Below are 16848 nucleotides of genomic sequence, written 5' to 3'. Positions count from 1 at the left end.
TTAATTTTTTAAAAAAGACATCCCTTGAAAATAAGCCACCGTGTTTTTTTTTTTGAGGAAAAATAAATCTAAGACGGTGTCTTATTTTTGGAGAAACACGGTAGATGCTCAGGCTCAATAGGCTCCACCACTAAACTGGAAGAGGACTACAGGCACACCACCTTAGTATAATATATATTGACTGGCAGTGGCTTTCCAAGATCTTAGATGTTCTACCTGGAGGTGTCAGGGCTTGAACTGATGATGGTTTGCATCCAAAGGATGCTCTACCACTGAGCTATGAGCTTTGCTGATTGGGTTGAGGTAATGGGACAGTAGACATTAGGTCTGAACAGGGCAACCATCACTTCAGCAATTACCGTGTTTCCCCCTTTTTAAGACACCGTCTTATTACTTTTTTTTCTCAAAAAACCACAGGGTGGCTTATTTTTGGTGGGATGTCTTACTGGTACCGGTATTTTTATTACGAGTCTGAGGGAAGGGAGGTGTGTGCGTCCCTGGTGCAGCCCTCTCTCCCCGGCCCTGGGATGTTCGCGAAGGGCTGCTCTCTCTCTCCTCCAAGGTGGGGACTCACTTAATAGCAATCTGCTACACTGGAGCTTCTTAAATCTAAACCAGTATAATGGAATCTATCTGTGTGATACAGTCCTAGCAGTAGCCTATACCTAAAGCAAGTAAGGATCTCTACCAGCCATCTGCCCAAGACTGCAAGACTGTCTGAAGTTCCAACAACATAGCACTTTGCAGTGCTATCACTGATAGCAAAGAAGCTACCTGCTGAGAACAAAGAAGCCAGCTAAGCAGCAATTAAGATTGCTGACTTGGTAAATGGTAGCAATTGAGAAGCAATTGAGCCAGCGAGGTGAGGAAGCACGTGTTGTTAGGACCGGCAGTTTAACTTTTGTGTAAAGCAGCGTTTAGCAGCTCCTTTTAGCAGCTCGCAAACAGCGAAGGAAAAAGTCCTTAATAAATAAATAAAAGTCCCCAAGGCAAGGACTGCGATCCAGACTACTTACAAATCCTTAAAGGGGCAGCTCCACAGACAACCAAGCAGCATAAGGTAGAAAGAAAACTGCAGCAGGATTTTTAAAAGGCTGCTTTATGCCCGGTAAAAGCAATGAGACAACAATCAGACACGGGAGATTCCCGTTAAGAGGAAATCAACGTGCATTGAATGGAAGGGAATTTAGGGAAAGGTGGGGGGAAGCGAGAGGTGGGCTGTGTGTGTGTGTGTGTGTGTGTGTGAGAGAGAGAGAGAGAGAGAGAGAGAGAGAGAGACGCAGGGGGGGGGAGAGAGACAGACGCGCGCACGGAGGTCTCTCCCTAAAAGGGAAAACAGCCTTTGCATTCTTCAATCGCCCCTCTTTTCTTCCTCGTGCCTTCATCTCCTCCCCACCCCACTTTTCTCCCCTTCACCAAGTAGAGCTTACACAGCTTGGCTAAAAAATTTTTTTTTGGATCTTTTTATTTAAAAAAATGCTCTCAGAAACGGGGAAGGGAAATCACAAGGCTTCGGCAGCCAGCAGCTACGGCTGTTCGGTGCATTTTTACAAGCTTTTAAAGGAAATACGTGTCTGTGGAGCGACAGCAAAATGGGGAGAGATTTTTAAGGGGGGAGTTGGCTGGCAGGAGGGGGGTTATTGCTAGTGGGTGAAGGGTCTATCAGTATGTCTTATTTTCGGGGTATGGCTTGTATCGCGCAATTGCTTAGAAATCCTGCTATGGCTTATATAATGACTACGTCTTAAAAAAGGGGAAACACGGTACTCCACTTCTTAGCCAAGGCTTCCTCTGTTTGCAGCTTTACGTTTTCCATAGCTCAGGGTCCCATCCATCTGTGAGAAGGGCTTTCCTTTGAAGCACTTTCTGTGGGAAAGATGAGCCTTACCTGGAAGTGAAAGATGCCTGCATAGTCCTCCTGAAAGCTTTGTCCATGGGGTACAACCCTGTGCAAAAGTTCCTCATTGAGAGTCAAGGAGCCAATAGCAGCTAGCAACCAACAGTCACCTGATGAATAAGGAAATAGACGGCAACTCAGGGTGCATTCAGATGCGGAGATTGCTGAACCAGTTTTCCTGGTTACACTTTTGTCCCAGTTTCTGACATTCCTTTTACACTGCATTGCTAGCTGCATTATGGAACAGTGGCTTTTTGATTGATAGACTGCCATGTCACAGTAAATTCCACTCACTCCCATAAACATAAAGGTAAAGGTACCCCTGACCATTAGGTCCAGTCAGGGATGACTCTGGGGTTGCGGCGCTCATCTCACTTTACTGGCCGAGGGAGCCGGTGTTTGTCCGCAGACAGCTTCCGGGTCATGTGGCCAGCATGACTCCGCCACTTCTGGTGAACCAGAGCAGTGCAAGGAAATGCCATTTACCTTCCCGCTAGAGAAGGTATTTTTATCTACTTGCACTTGATGTGCTTTCGAAATGCTAGGTGGACAGGAGCTGGGACCGAACAACAGGAGCTCACCCCATTGTGGGGATTCGAACCACCTTCTGATTGGCAAGCCTTAGGCTCTGTGGATTAGATCACAGCGCCACCCGCGTCCCCTACCATAAACATAGTGGTACACAAAAGCAGACAGCAGACATGTTCCCACAATCACACCCTTTATGCCCATGTGCGCTACGATTTCCCCATGATTCCCCCATGAAAATGGCAGGAAAGAGGAGTTATGTTGGCATACCACTCCAAATTTCACCCTCCAATATTTTTTTTTAGTTAATGGTGTTGCAAATGGATTTCCCCTGGGAGCAATTAATAGTGGAATGAGCACTGAACTTCTGCTGCACTTCCAGAAGTGGCTTTTATGTTATGTGAAAGTAAACTTTGCTGGGGGGGGGAGGAGGGGGGAGGAATGAAGTGCTGTCTGAACGCAGCCTCAGTTTCCCGGTGGACCTGGATTCCTAATATCCTTATTTCTTCTCTTGCTCTTAAGATTCATTTATGGTGCCTGCAGACCATGGACAACAGAAAGAGATTTCTCTCAGTACAATGTACTGATTTTGGAACCCAATGTTTCTTGTGAAAGCAACAGAATCTACAAGAAAGGAAATATAACCTCCTCCCCTATATCTCATTGTGATTGTCAAAATCAGTGAATGGTGTTCCCTTGCTAAGAATCCTAGGATGTGGGTCCTTCCTTCAGCAACTAAGAATACACCGCTTCACCCAAGCTTCTCCTTCCTGTTCATACTGGCTCCTTGGTATATTTGGGTACTGTACTTGGCACTGATGTATAGAAGTATAGTTTTACTTCTATACATGTTGTTGCTTCATTGCCTTGCAAACCAACCCTGGTGTTTCTTTGAAATCAAAGGCAGCACACAAATAATTTTAAATAAATAACCCAGCTTACGGTTTCACTACCCTGATCATCCAAGCCTTAAGAGGAGGATCGTAAAAAACAACATTTTAACACCCCAATTCTTAACCATTTTTACCCATCCCCCTCCGAACTCCTCCAGCCTCTGGCTCCCCCCTCAATCCACGGGATAAACACACATTACTTACCCAGAGCCCCCTGGCAGATATCTGTCCTTGTAGCACCTCCAACGATAAACTGGGGGTCCTCCACAATTTCCTGCAAAGAGGAAAGAAAAATGAAATATAAATATAAACTGAAATATAAACTGGGGCTGGGTTCTTCAGAATACTCATACACGCATAGTGGGAGCACTGAATTCACAACATGAATGCAACATCCTTAAACGGAGACAGGCAAAGACTGTTGTGGCTCAGATCCATATTGTGTTCCTTTCTCCCACTTCAGTGCTGCTCTTCTTTTTAATATCTCCTGCTCTCTCTGACCTCCCTGCTCTCATTTCTGGTCTAAATGTATTCTGGAGGGTTTAAGAACACACAAACAAAATTTTGGATTCTTGCAAGAAATGGATACAATGCACAACTTCTTTGTTGAGGACCTATTTTCACAGTGCTTTACATAAAAAATTGAAGTGCCATAACAAAAAAGGAGAGTGGTTTTGTCTTTTGTATTTTTTTTACGAAAACAAAAACCAGCAGAGGCTAGAAACCAAAGCTAACACATTCAATGAAGTGTTCTGTTACTTGTGAAAGCTCCTGGCATTCAAGGGAGACTATGTTGGAACATCTCCTGGTTCAGTTTGGCACTGAAGTACAGTAATGAATGGTTGGCATCAGAGTTCAGTTGAGCCAGGCAGCTGCTATCGCCCAGACCATTTAAGGCACAGGTGGCCAGTTCAGGGCAGATGCTGGCAATCTAATGTTGATAAAACATTTTTGAGTCACACACTATGACTGTGTTTTGTGGTGCCCTATTTTCTGACCAGAAATAGTTAGTTTTAACTTTAGTTTTGGGAAAATCCTTGATATTTGCAGGTGTTCACACATTTTAAAATTATATTTCAGTGGTGTGGGGATTAACAGATGGGCAACAGAAGCAGAACCTGCAAAACCTTATGGCTGCAAAGAGGTTTATAGTTCAAGGCTGGAAGCATAAAAACCCACCACCCACCCTGAATATCTCACTGCTCTTTCTACATGTGAGCAAGTAGACATGTGGATTGCTTATACATGTTTAAGTCAGGATTGATTGTCTTAAAAAGATTAATGTGAGTGGACAATGTTTTCTTCTTGTTGAATACCACCTATAATCTCAAACAAGTTTTACTCAGGGTAGACCCATTGAAATCAATGGACCCAACATGATCATGTTCGCTAATTTGTACTCTGAATAAAACTTAGTTGAATACACACCCATCTATCCATTCTTGTGGGGGGAAGAGAGCTGGCTAACCTGTGGCCCTCCAGATGTTACAATTCCCATCAGTTCCAGCCAGCATGACCAATGGTTAGAGATGATGGAAACAATAGTCTATCAACATAAGTAGTATACCAAGTTTCCAATAAATACCATAATTTTCCGTTTATAAGAAAATGCTTTTTTGCTTCAAACTTTTAGACAAAAATAGGGGGCTGCCTTATACCCGGATGGTGAATGTACAGGGGTTCAGGGTTGAGTGCAGGCTGCCTAGACTCGGGTTCAAGCTTGGACTCTGGCACAGATAGTCTGGGCAGGGTTTGGCGGCCCAGGCTTAGGTTCGGGCTCTGGCCTAATTTCTAAATTTTGGGTTCCAAAAAATAGGGGTTGTCTTATACACACAAAAAATACAGTATGCAGGCCAGCATTTTTGTCACTTTATATTAGATGGGGAATGTGAGAGAGCAGCTTGTTTAAGGCTGTGAGTTCATAGCTGACTGGATATCATCATCTATGATTTGGCCTGCACCAGCTTGTGCAGATCTCATATGCTTGTACCAAAGGATTTATTCCTATGCCCTATTACGGTCTACTTTTTCCTCACCAAGAACCAGGCCATACCAAAACTTAAAGGGAGACTTTGCATATAAATGTTGCTACACAACCTAACCTTGAAGTAAAATGGATAATCCTATTCAATTAAATAATGGCTCCAAAACATCAGCTTGTGCCATCGATATACAGGAAGCTGCTGGGGACTCTAGAGAGTTCTATTGTAGTGAATATTCAAGTGAGGAAATTGGTTGGCTGGCATTTCTCCCTGCCTTTTGCAGACTAGACGGTCTTCTGCAAGCTCAGATGCATTTGAAGTTGGGCTGGATCCCAGAGCCAACTAAAATTTATTGAAGGGGCAATCGCTAGAGGGCCAAATGAGAAAAGCGGGACTAATTAGAAGATGGAAAGAGGCCACCAGAAGCAAATAATAATGATAATAAATGCTAGAGTTGGATCCCATGAACAAAGTGGCTTTTAATAAAAGCTGCTAACAGAATGCAGAACAGTGGGTCAAAGTGGTTCTCCGAGGGTCCCTTCAAGCAGACGGCCAGGTACTCACCGAAGGACGCATCCAGCGAACTCCGCGTGTTTTGCTAGAGTTTGGCCCAAGTTCCTTGAATCCAAGGACTGAGGGAATGGCAGGAAACTGGGGGTCCTCGAACAAGGTGCCACTCTCCAGACATTGCTGCTTCAGGGTCTCATAATCTTGGCCGAGGTACTTAATAGCATTGTTGTGCTCGCCCACACCCTCGGCCCGCAAACGGTTCCATTCTAGTTTGGCAGCCATTCCTCCAAAAGGCATCATGGCACAACAAGCAGGGTGCAGGCAACGGATACCTCAGCAGCACTCCTAAAATCCAAAATAAAAATCCACTGTGAGATGAGACACAGATTACTTGGAACTGAAGCTGACTAAGGGTATCCAGTATGTACACCTATCATTCTATAATAATAATAATAATAATAATAATAATAATAATAATGTATTATTTGTACCCCGCCCATCCGGCTGGGTCTCCCCAGCCACTCTGGGCGGCTTCCAGCAAAGATCAAAATATATAATAAAATGTCACAGATTAAAAAATAATAATTTATTATTAAAGAAATATTTTATAATTCCTGTCCTGTCACAAGGAGAGGCTTAGAAAAACAAGGAAGTGCAATATCTATTTATAAGACACAGTTTGGAAAAAAAGAAGTCAAAGATTTAAAAACAGTTTAAAACAGCCCTAGTACTCATGCCTAATCAGGAAAAACCAAAACAGTAGTACTGTCTTTTGGAGGGGGGGATTCTCCATTTGGTTCTGCATACTGGGGAGGGCAAATCACCAAATTGGAGATACCGTATACTTCCAGACTACAGATGGCAATGCATTGACTGAATAAGCCTGCATGCCCTTGTGAACAATATTTGTCCATTGGTTAAACTATGTAGTTGGGTGCATTTGTCAAAGATACTCTCAGCCATTTATATACCCCACTGTTCCCACAAGGAGCTCAGGATCACATACACACAGAGAGTCCTCTCATTATTCCTTCACAACAACCCAAGAAAAAGGTCATCCAGTTTCATGCCTACTGTCAGCTTGGAAGCCAAGTAGGGATTTGCACTTGGGCTCCTCCACACATGCGAAGACAAATGCACCACACTGGCTTGCAGGCCATGCAACACAGCAAATGGATCTCACCACAGCCTGGGGACACCCTTCGCTGAGCGCAGATCAGGTTAGGACATTCTGGGCAGCCCCCAAGGCGGCTAGACACGGCAATGCCTGCAGGCCCAGCAAAAAGAGGTCCCAGAAGCCCCAGCTCTGGCAAGAGTGAGAGAACCGAAGTAGAAAATACGTTTTGGGAAGAGTGCCCCCCAGTCACCCCACACTCAAACATCTAAATCAGAAGCCGGAAAAGACTACCGAGAAATGCAAGCACTCTTTGGTAACCAGGTGTTAGTGAAATAACATGCAAAACAGATGTGTTTATATAGGCATTAAAATATTTACATCATCCTGACTTCCAAATTTCCTTGGTTATGTTTCAGTTGGGGGGGTGGTTTGGCAGACTTTAGAAGATAAGACACCCTAGGACAAAGAAAGAAAGAAAGAAAGAAAGAAAGAAAGAAAGAAAGAAAGAAAGAAAGAAAGAAAGAAAGAAAGTACTCGAGTGACAAAATTCCTATTAACCAGTGTTCTTCAAACCTTGGGTCTTGGCTTGCTAGGGATGATGGGAGTTGTAGTCCAACAACAGCTGGAGACCCAAGTTTGAGAAATATTGCACTTAACGTGTTGTTGTTATTTATTGAATTTATATACCACCCTATACCCGGAGGTCTCAGGGCGGTTCACAGTAGAGTCCTGCTGGATCAGGCCAGTGGCCAGTGGCCCATCCACCCCAGAATTGTGTTCTTGTGGTGAGAAACAGCTATACGAGGACCTGTGTACAACAGCGCTCTCCCCCCTGTGATGTCCAGCAACTGGGAGAATTATCATTGATAGTGGCATAATTGCTGTATTTTTTTCCACTGTCATCATTATATCATCATTATTCAGCTAGCATTCTGGGACGACGTATTTTTTAAAAACACCTTTTCTTCTAATGCTGAAACATCCATCAGCTTCAGCCAGCATAACCAATTGTCAGGTATGACTGGAGTTGGAGTACAAGATCGTCGGGAGGGCCACAGGGTCCCTGTGTACATGGTAGAGATGCACTACTACCTGTTTGGAAATTACAGTATTACGCGACCCACATGAAGATGTGCCCATTTCACTGTGTGCACATATATCTGTACGTCTACATGCTACAGGAATCCACCAGCGGCTCTGCCTTCCATTCACAGAGTGAAATAGATCCTCAATGTACATGCATTTGACACACACAGTTTCCTATATGGGAAGACGAACAAATCCACCCTTCACAAACCAGAACTTTCCATACTCAAAAACAACATTTGTCACAGAGTTACTCCCAACTGAGTTCAAGCATTCCACATACCCCTCTAGGCTGCTTGTTCTGAAAGACAAATTTACCTCAGAACTACGCTTTGGGGCAATATATTCGATGTCAGCAAATATCTTACCAAGGTTTAACTGCCTTTAGCATACTGTTGGGATTTGATGGCAGCTATCACGAGAGAGAAAACTAGTTTATATCAGGGTAAAAGTCACAAAACACAAGTTCGCACAACTTCTCACCCCACAAGGTATGCATATTTCCATGCAGACCAGACCAGTCATTCTCTCTCTCTTTCTCTGACTCACTGGGCAGGGCGGAGTGAAACGGAATCACCAGGCACATTCATATTCATCATAGCAACCGTTTCCTGATTTGTGGTTTCATTCTTCTAAATAAGTCAGTCTGCTAACAGAAAGCAAGCTTAGACAATTCTGACATGGATGTGTGTGTGTCCCACCCCCAGATACAGGGTGTCCCTGATGCAGGTCCTCAGCCACAGGACCAAGGTCTGGCACATAGGAGCACTGAGGCACATGAGATGGGAAACTTGTGACTGGATCATCTCCCAATAGGGTACTTGTGCCACTTCCCAGGTCCCCTCAGTGGGCATAAGTATAGGATGAAACCCTTAATTTATGAAATAATTGTAATAATACATTTGTGTTCTGTTTTGGTTTTTATTAAAATCAAGCGCCACGTGCTTGTTGTTACGCTACAAGGCTGCATTTGTGGGTCATAACATTGAAAATGCAGGCTTCCTTCTTATTGAGCTCTTTTGGAAAGAACGCTGCATGTTTCCGCTTTAAACTTTACAGAAACCACAATCTAAAGTGAAAGGAGCAGGCAGACACTTATGAAAAATGAAAATTCAGGAAAGGATCCTGGAACAACCCTGTGACAGAGCCAGCCCCCCTCCCTGTAATTTCATGGCCCCATGGGCAGCCCCATATCAGAACGGATGGCTGAAGTTATCTGAAGCAACTGCGACAGCCAGCACACAGGAAACTATTTGAGAACAATATGTAGGAGGGAAACCCAGTGTCATTTCTCTAGAAAGACAGAAAAACCTCAACTGTACAAAAGCCTATTAGCAGAGGAGGAGTCAACTGTCTTAATTTAAGAATATATTATGCAGCTGTTAGTATCAGAATGGCTAAATAGGGAGGATATTTCTCCAGGATGAACTCTAATGCAAAGTTATACAAAAATAGCTCTAGAATATTTATCCGATCTTTAAACAAACTTCAACATCTCACAAAGTTAAAAGTAATAATGAATGCTAGGTTTAATATTTAAACAGTTATAACACAGCCATTCCTCACAAGCTTCTTGCCATTTGGTCAGATTTCTCCTTCTTGTGGGTCAAATTCTGTACTGATAGTGCAAATTGTTTTGGTTTTATGACAAAAGATGCTTTAGGGCAAGCATAGGCAAACTTGGCCCTCCTGCTGTTTTGGGACTACAACTCCCATCATCCCCAGCTAACAGGACCAGTGGTCAGGGATGGTGGGAGTTGTAGTCCCAAAAGATCTGGAGGACCAAGTTTGCCTATGCTTGCTTTAGGGCTACCTCTCTCCTCCTTTGTGCATCTTGTACACACTTACTGGACTCATTCGCAAGGCACTGTCTGGATAGGGGTTGGAGACCAAGGGGCAGACACCCACAAGGGCAGGATTCCAAATCCAACCCATCATTTGATGCCCAGCTTTACAAAACAAACAGCCGATTCTATGTTTTTCCCTTAAGTCCCCAAGTTTCCAAAATACTGCCTTGTGTGGACGATCAGCGTTCCGCTTGAGAAGGTTTAAAGTGGCCCCACAAACAAACCCCCATCCTCTGTAAAAAACACACACACCAAAAAACCCAAAGCCACACTCCCCTAGCCCACAAGATATCAAGTGCTCACAGTCTATAGACTATAACCAGAAAAGCCTTCCTGCTTTTCTGAAGTCCTAGCATACAGCTACTATTTTGGATTGTTTAATTCAGTCACTTTCCCAGTCTCCCATATTCCCCCAAACGAGGCACTCTGCCAATCAGATCAGCCAGTGCTTAATCAGCTACTAATCATTTGCAAAATGGAAAGGGATACCCTCTTCTCCCTGCCGCTCCCTTCAGCCTTTCAGCACACTCTCTCGACCATGCAGCTTTGAAATGGGTTTCACACAGCTGGCACGATCATTTGATTTTGCAGAAAGAAAGCATTTCCTGCTACTTCAATTTCCTCCTGCAAACTAAAAATGGTACTTCTGAATTCCCAGTGCAGAAAGAGTTATGTGCAATTTCCCAGAGGCAGTGTTCCTCTGCAGCACTGGCAGCAGGGTCAAGTCCCGAGTTCCTCGCTTTCTACCTCTCCCCTTGTGCCAGACCAAAAGGACCAGCTACCAGGACTCTGATCTGTGAGAACGGTTGTATCAGGCTGCAGATATCTGAGCTGCGGGCCTCTTTATGACATTCAAATCCAAACACAGAGACCTTCATTGGATGCAGAATCTGTCTAGAGTCATTCCAGGGAGGGAAGGATATTCAAGATGTTCCTCAAGGTGAAACACTGCCTGCCACTCAGCACAGCTTCCTTTCTTACATCCTTTTATATCTGCAGGGATGGCTTTTCCACCAGGAGTTCTTAGCTCTTGGAGGACTTGCTAGGTTGCATGAGCTGGCATTTAACAATATCTAGTCAGTGCATGAGCTAGAGATGGCCATAGAGAAAATGATGGGAGGTGGAGCTGTGACACAGAGCAGCCCAAGCAGGTGCAGAAGCCGCCTGCCTCCCACTCCTCCCCTGCCCTTTCCCTTACACCTAAAAATTGAGACAGAAACACCAACAGCTGTAAGCTATATCCAGTGATCTGCAAATTATTTCAGCTATGTCAGCAGGCAGCTCCCAGATTATCTAGCACTGAAGACATAGTAACTGCCCACTAGAATACAGGCAGAGTGATGGCCTCCAGCTCTTCAGTCACTACACCATTCTGCTGTATTTGGGAAGGCCTTGGCTCCCTGCCACCCTCCGGGATTAATACCAGGCGCCTGCTGCAGTGCAACAAGCACGTTGCTTCCTGCATTCCCAGCTCCTTTGCAGCACAGACACACTGGATGAGGGCTTCTACGCATAACCTCTCAAAGGAGAAGGCGGCCACAATGCCACCAGAACATCCTATAAGGGGAAAAGGGAAAGCAATAGTCAAGCAGTCCATTCCAGTGGCTCAGTCCCGATTGCCAGCACCCCACACAACTGGACAATACAGATTTAGTATGCGTGGTAGATATCAGCTAGGTGATACAATACAGCGCTTGTTCTTTAAAAAAGCAACTGTCTAGCCCTCATGATTGCAGAGGAGACCAGGAATGTGCTGATGGTGTCCAGTCAGGTTCCATTTACCACCATGCTTTTAGTCAGCCCAATACTCAGCCCCGTCCCCCAAAAATCAATAAAAGGAGAAAAGTCAAGTAGATTGGAAACCTGAATGCTGGTAGCACAATAAATTTGATAATATATGCAGATATTATTAATTTCCATAAACACCAGCATAGGCACCAACTCCTAGAGGCCAAGGATACTTCAAACCCCAATAAAATATTTGAGGGAGCCCAAATTGATGGGCATTGCCATTCAAATGGTATGTGTGCCGTGTCATGTGATCAATTATGCGGAGCGGGGCTTACCTGCCCCCCATATTTTATTCAAGCTGGCACCCCAGAACACAAGTAAGCAGGTGCACCCTGGCAGAAATGGTCCAGTTTCCTTTGAGCCACAAAAATAGCTTTGTAACACACAGTGTGGCCCTCTATGCCCCACAAAAACAGGAAAGGGGAGTTAGATAAAATCACTATAATTTGTTGTGGTGATTCAAAGGTTTGATTTGAAATCAAGCTGGATTTAAGTTTGTTGTCTCCGGCAACCTCTCTCTGGCTTGTATTATGGACATATGCTCTGTATTGTTTTATTGGTACTGATGCTGCAGGTTTGTCATAGCTTTTGGCTAGAACAATAAACTTATATTGACTGTTAGATAATCTGCATAATTTAGTTTGCGTGCTTGTGCTTCCTTGGCAAATAATATAGATTAATTGGATTGCATTAGATCTTCTAGAGACAGAGATAGGCAACGTGGTGCCCTCAGATGCTGTTGGGAATCCAACTCCTGTTGACCCTAGTCAGCATGGTCAATGGTCAGGGGTGATGGGAGTTGTTGTCCAGTAACCTCTGGAAGAAGGCACCACATTGCCTACCTCTGGAATAAGGCAGAAGTATGAAGCACCCACCCAGTGCTCCTTGGAGTGTATTGCTTCACTTTAAATCAAGACTCTATAACTGCAAATCAAAACAGGACTGGACTTGATCAAAGCTACCATTCACATAAGGTTTGCCCTCCACCCCAACACTTCAGGTGGATACAGACATAACATTTTAGCAGCAGATTGTTCTGCAAGTACACTCCTTCCATTATATTAAAGTCATTTTTCTCTCCAGTGCCAAGCTCGGAAAAACCCATTTCAACATTTTTGCAGCAGCAGCAGACTGCACAGCACTGCTTGGCTGGTGTCCATGACATAACAAGCCACAGTTCAGTGGCAGAGCATCAGCAGGTAGTCCCAGGGACAATCCCGAGCATCTCTAGCAGGACTGGGAAGATCCTTGTTATGAAATCCTGGAGAAGCGCTGCATGTCAGTGTAGACAATTCTGAACTAGACGGATCAATGGTTTGACTCAGCATAAGATGGCTTCCCCAGTTCCTCTCTATCCTCCAAATTCCCAAAGTGTATTTTGCAAACCTTTTAAATCGTTAAACAAATTAAGGGGAAAAAAAACTTTCAATGAATGACAATAAAAAAAAATCAAAATGTGGCAGCCTGGTCAAAACATGGTAAAGAGCGAAAAGTGACTGTTGAATGAACTAGCGTGTATGACTGTCATTTACACTGGCAAGTCAGAAGGAAGCTTGGCTTGCATTGCAGGAGGAAGATCCACAGCAGCTTCCATTTTAATGTTATGGAAGTACCCTATCAGTGCAAGTAAGTCCCATGTTTATTCCTCCTAGATATGTGAAAAGGAAAAGCTACCGATTGCCACAATAAATCCAGCAGAGCACAAAGAGCAGCCATGAGCCGAATCCAGCTATCCCAAAGTACTTCATGTTCCAGAGCCACAAAAGTGAATGGGGGAAAAAAGAACACTCAGCATCGGAACAAAAGCATCCATGAAGAACACAGCAGAATGCAGCAGCCACATGAGGCTATTGTGGGGCTATGGTGACCTGTAGATGTTATTGGACTGCAACTCCCAACATGTCTGGGTCTGTTGGGAACTGTAGTCCTATACTCCAGCCCTGAGAAGTATGGCAGGAAGACGCTAGTTTAGCTGGGTCAGGCTGAAAGAGCCAGCACCACAACTCCATGGAAACCCAACAGATACTGGGAATCCGTATGGACCCTAAGAAAAGACAGACTACAATTTAGCAAGGCCATCCTGTGTGTGCTCCTACACAACAGTGGAGGACCTTGGCCTCAGGCTCTATCTACCAAAGAGAAACTATTAGTCATCAACCACTGCCTCCAAGTCCATAAAAAGTGGCCAGTTTTGGATGTCTAGATGCATACCGTAGTCCAAGGAGTAGAGTGAGATTTTTCCACTTCAAGCACGTATTTGAAATACTTCAAGCACGTATTTAGTTGTTTATATAGGACATAACTATGACATAAGTCAACAGTGGCTATTAGGACATCTTAAACTGGCCAGATTAGAGGCTAGTGCTTGGCTTTTGAAGTGAAAGGTTCTCTGCTAGCAGAAATAAGGAAACAGAGCAAGAGCTATTAACCTCATTATACTTTGAGGTCTCCAAATACTAGTTTAGTGCTTCAAATACTAGTTTAGGGGCTTCCCACAGGCATCTGGTTGGCCACTGTGAGAATGGGATGGTGGACCAGATGGGCCTTTGGGATAATCCAGCAGGCCTCTTCTTATGTTTTTATCATCCATACAGATGAAAAACGTGGGTGCTCTTATGTGCAATATAGAGAGGGGGTCCCAGAGAGACCTCAGCAGTGCTTCACCTCCTGAAGTGTACAGACAACATCAATTAAAAACAGCAAGGAACTAACAAGGAGGCGTCTTGACATGACATCTTCCAGACAGGGCCAGTCCACTCATGAGGCAAGGTGAAGCAACTGCCTTGGGCGGCAAATCCACAGGAGCAGCAGATCCCAATGCATATATTTACTCTTCCCCTTGCTCCTGATGTAGATCTTCACACACCAACTTCTTCCCTGGCAGGGAGTGTCGGCCCTACTTCCAGATGATGTTGGACTCCCAACTCCCATCAGCCCCAACCAGCATGGGCACTGGTCAGGGGCTTTAGGAGCTGCAGTCCAACAACATATGGGAGGCACAACATTGACTATCCCTGCTATGACCCTGTCCTGAATACAGACCCAGCTACTAAGCCCAGAATGCTAATAATTCTGCTTTGTGCTACAAAAAAGCACAGGCTCATTCTCCCAATTGCTCAGTACGGTAATATGTCGGTGCAGACAGAATGCTCTTCCCAGGCCACCTCCAGTTGCTTGGCTTCATTTCCCCAAAAAGAAGGTACAATACACCGGAGAAAAATCAGATAGGAGATAAGCAGCGCAGCGTTTGATCATTCTCTCTAGACCCGGTATTTCACTGCACAACCTTGCTAGAGAAGCGCATGGCTCCGCAACGCGTGTAGGGAGGGCATCCTCAGGAAGTTTAGCCAGTGGGCCGGCTAACTTTAAAGGGATCCTCCAAGAAATGCGCCTTCTCCTTCCAGAGTCCTAGGCTGATCCTGCTTGTTCATTCTGGCTTGGCCCAGCCCAGGCCGTGCAGAGCGTTACACATAAATTGGCGCCCACCCAGATCTGCTTCCAGCCACACATACAAGGTATAAAATGCTGGATCGGAGATTTGAGAGCGATCGAGTATCCCCTTCCGCCCAGCACCCTTTTAACAGACAACATTTAAGGGAAGGTCGCCGCTCCCCTAGACATTCTTCGACCATTAACTAAGGACGGAAAGGGAGCCACCCCCCAAAAAAACCCTCAACCCCTGGACTAAAAAGCAAGTAAGATCTCCCTGGCTTCCCCCAAGATCTTGCAAGTAATGGAGACGCCAAATTCTTCCCCCGGCCAGTCGCTTACCTGGCTTGGTGCCGGAAAGTTCGGGGCAGGGCTCGTGACGGCGCCGGGGTTCCGAGGCCCTGCCACCGGCAGCGGGGAGGGGCTGGAATTAGCAACTCCTAATCGGATTGCAGGAAATCTCCAGCGCCCAGAGCCACTTACTTCTGCCAGGCCGGAGTTCCGCTTCTGGTCCGCTCCCTCCTCGGGCAGGCGGGCACCTCCCCACGCCCTGCTACTTGCTCATCGGCCAGGCACGGTCGGAGCTCGGCAGCCGCCCTCCGGGTTCCGCGCGGGGAAGGTGGGGTTTGTTCTGGCAGGATATGCACGCGGCGGAGGCTCAGATTGAGCCTGGGCGGGCGGGGCAAGGGCGGAGGAGTTAAAGGCGCCGCACAAATCCAGCTCGGGGTCCCTTACGCTTCCTTCTGCCTTTGGAAGAACTCCCGGACGTTCGTCGTGTGCGGAACAAAACCCCCTCGAAGGGGCCAAAGCAAAACCGATCTTTGATTGCCCTGGGCAAACGGCGTAGCTGACCCCCGCCCCGCCCCGGCCGTCCGGTGCAAGGCATCGTAAGCCTGCCCTGGAAAATTGCAAGAGTTAGCCTGCCCCCATTCTCGGGCTATCTTTGGCCCAAGGAGCGGGACAGGGCAATTATACGCGAGGGGCCTCTATGCACGGGACCCCCAAAGATCATCATAATCGGTTGGTGATAGAATTTGTGGGAGCCTCACACCCGCAGGGTGCAATTTCAGGAAGGGGGGGCATCGCTCCTTTTGTATCTCAAATCCCATCCTCATAAATTCCTGTCCTTCCCACTGCCCTCCTATCCCGTCCCAAGTCACTGGTTCTATCATATTGAACAGTTTCTATCGGCAGGTTAACAGCACAAATCTCTGCTGAAAAATACGGAAGTGGGTGTTTTCCGTATCTTCTTTTTAGTTTAGTTACTAGGATCAATGTGTGATTTTTGTGCTGTTTCAGACTGCTGCCGGGATAATGTATTTGGATGTGTTCGTGTTCGGTTAGCATAGGCTGTGGGTTTATATCAGAATCTGATGTGTTTTATGGCTTCGGTATGTTGTGAGCCGCCTCCGGAGGCTTTACCTTGAAAGGCAGCATACAAGTGGTGATGCTGATAATAATGTATTATTATTTCTGTGTGGTTAGTCCTGTCTGTGTTGCAGCGGAAAAAGCAACAAAAAATGATCAGATGCTCAGAGTGGTTTAGGTACACAGGGATGGAAGCAGTGGCGGGAATGTAAAGACTGAACTTAAATGGCAATGGAGTGCAGAGAGTCTGTGGCAATCAGTTTAACTGTATGCAAAATGACCACCACCACCAGCAGCAGCAATATTAATAAATAACCTTCTAACCAAACCCAGGCATGTAACTGAACCAACTCCACATTCTTTCCCTGTTTACTTCCGCCTTCCTGAGCTCCCTGCGTCT

General features: G+C 45.5%; 1 protein-coding gene across 6 annotated transcripts in view; it reads right to left on the bottom strand.

The window, feature by feature from the left end:
- Positions 1 to 15910, bottom strand: part of CAPN11 (calpain 11) — a 32467-nt gene extending 16557 nt beyond the window's left edge. For 2 of the 6 annotated variants that reach the window (XM_060272931.2, XM_088667348.1), the window contains exons 1-4: positions 15564 to 15910; positions 5865 to 6155; positions 3523 to 3592; positions 1889 to 2007 (exon numbers count right to left, since the gene is read on the bottom strand). In XM_060272931.2, the coding sequence (XP_060128914.1) occupies positions 1889 to 2007; positions 3523 to 3592; positions 5865 to 6110 (435 nt within the window). In that variant the 5' untranslated portion in view covers positions 6111 to 6155; positions 15564 to 15910. Of the gene's footprint in view, positions 1 to 1888; positions 2008 to 3522; positions 3593 to 5864; positions 6156 to 7305; positions 7384 to 15422 lie in introns of all 6 variants that reach the window. The other 4 variants (XM_060272930.2, XM_088667347.1, XM_060272933.2 and 1 more) reach the window with 3 other exon arrangements.
- Between the last annotated feature and the right edge of the window lie 938 nt (positions 15911 to 16848).

The sequence above is a fragment of the Zootoca vivipara genome, chromosome 3 (genome assembly GCF_965207765.1).
Source record: "Zootoca vivipara chromosome 3, rZooViv2.hap1.1, whole genome shotgun sequence".
NCBI lineage: Eukaryota > Metazoa > Chordata > Lepidosauria > Squamata > Lacertidae > Zootoca > Zootoca vivipara.
Note: the sequence above shows the minus strand (reverse complement) of the source record. Positions and strands in the feature narration are given on the sequence as shown.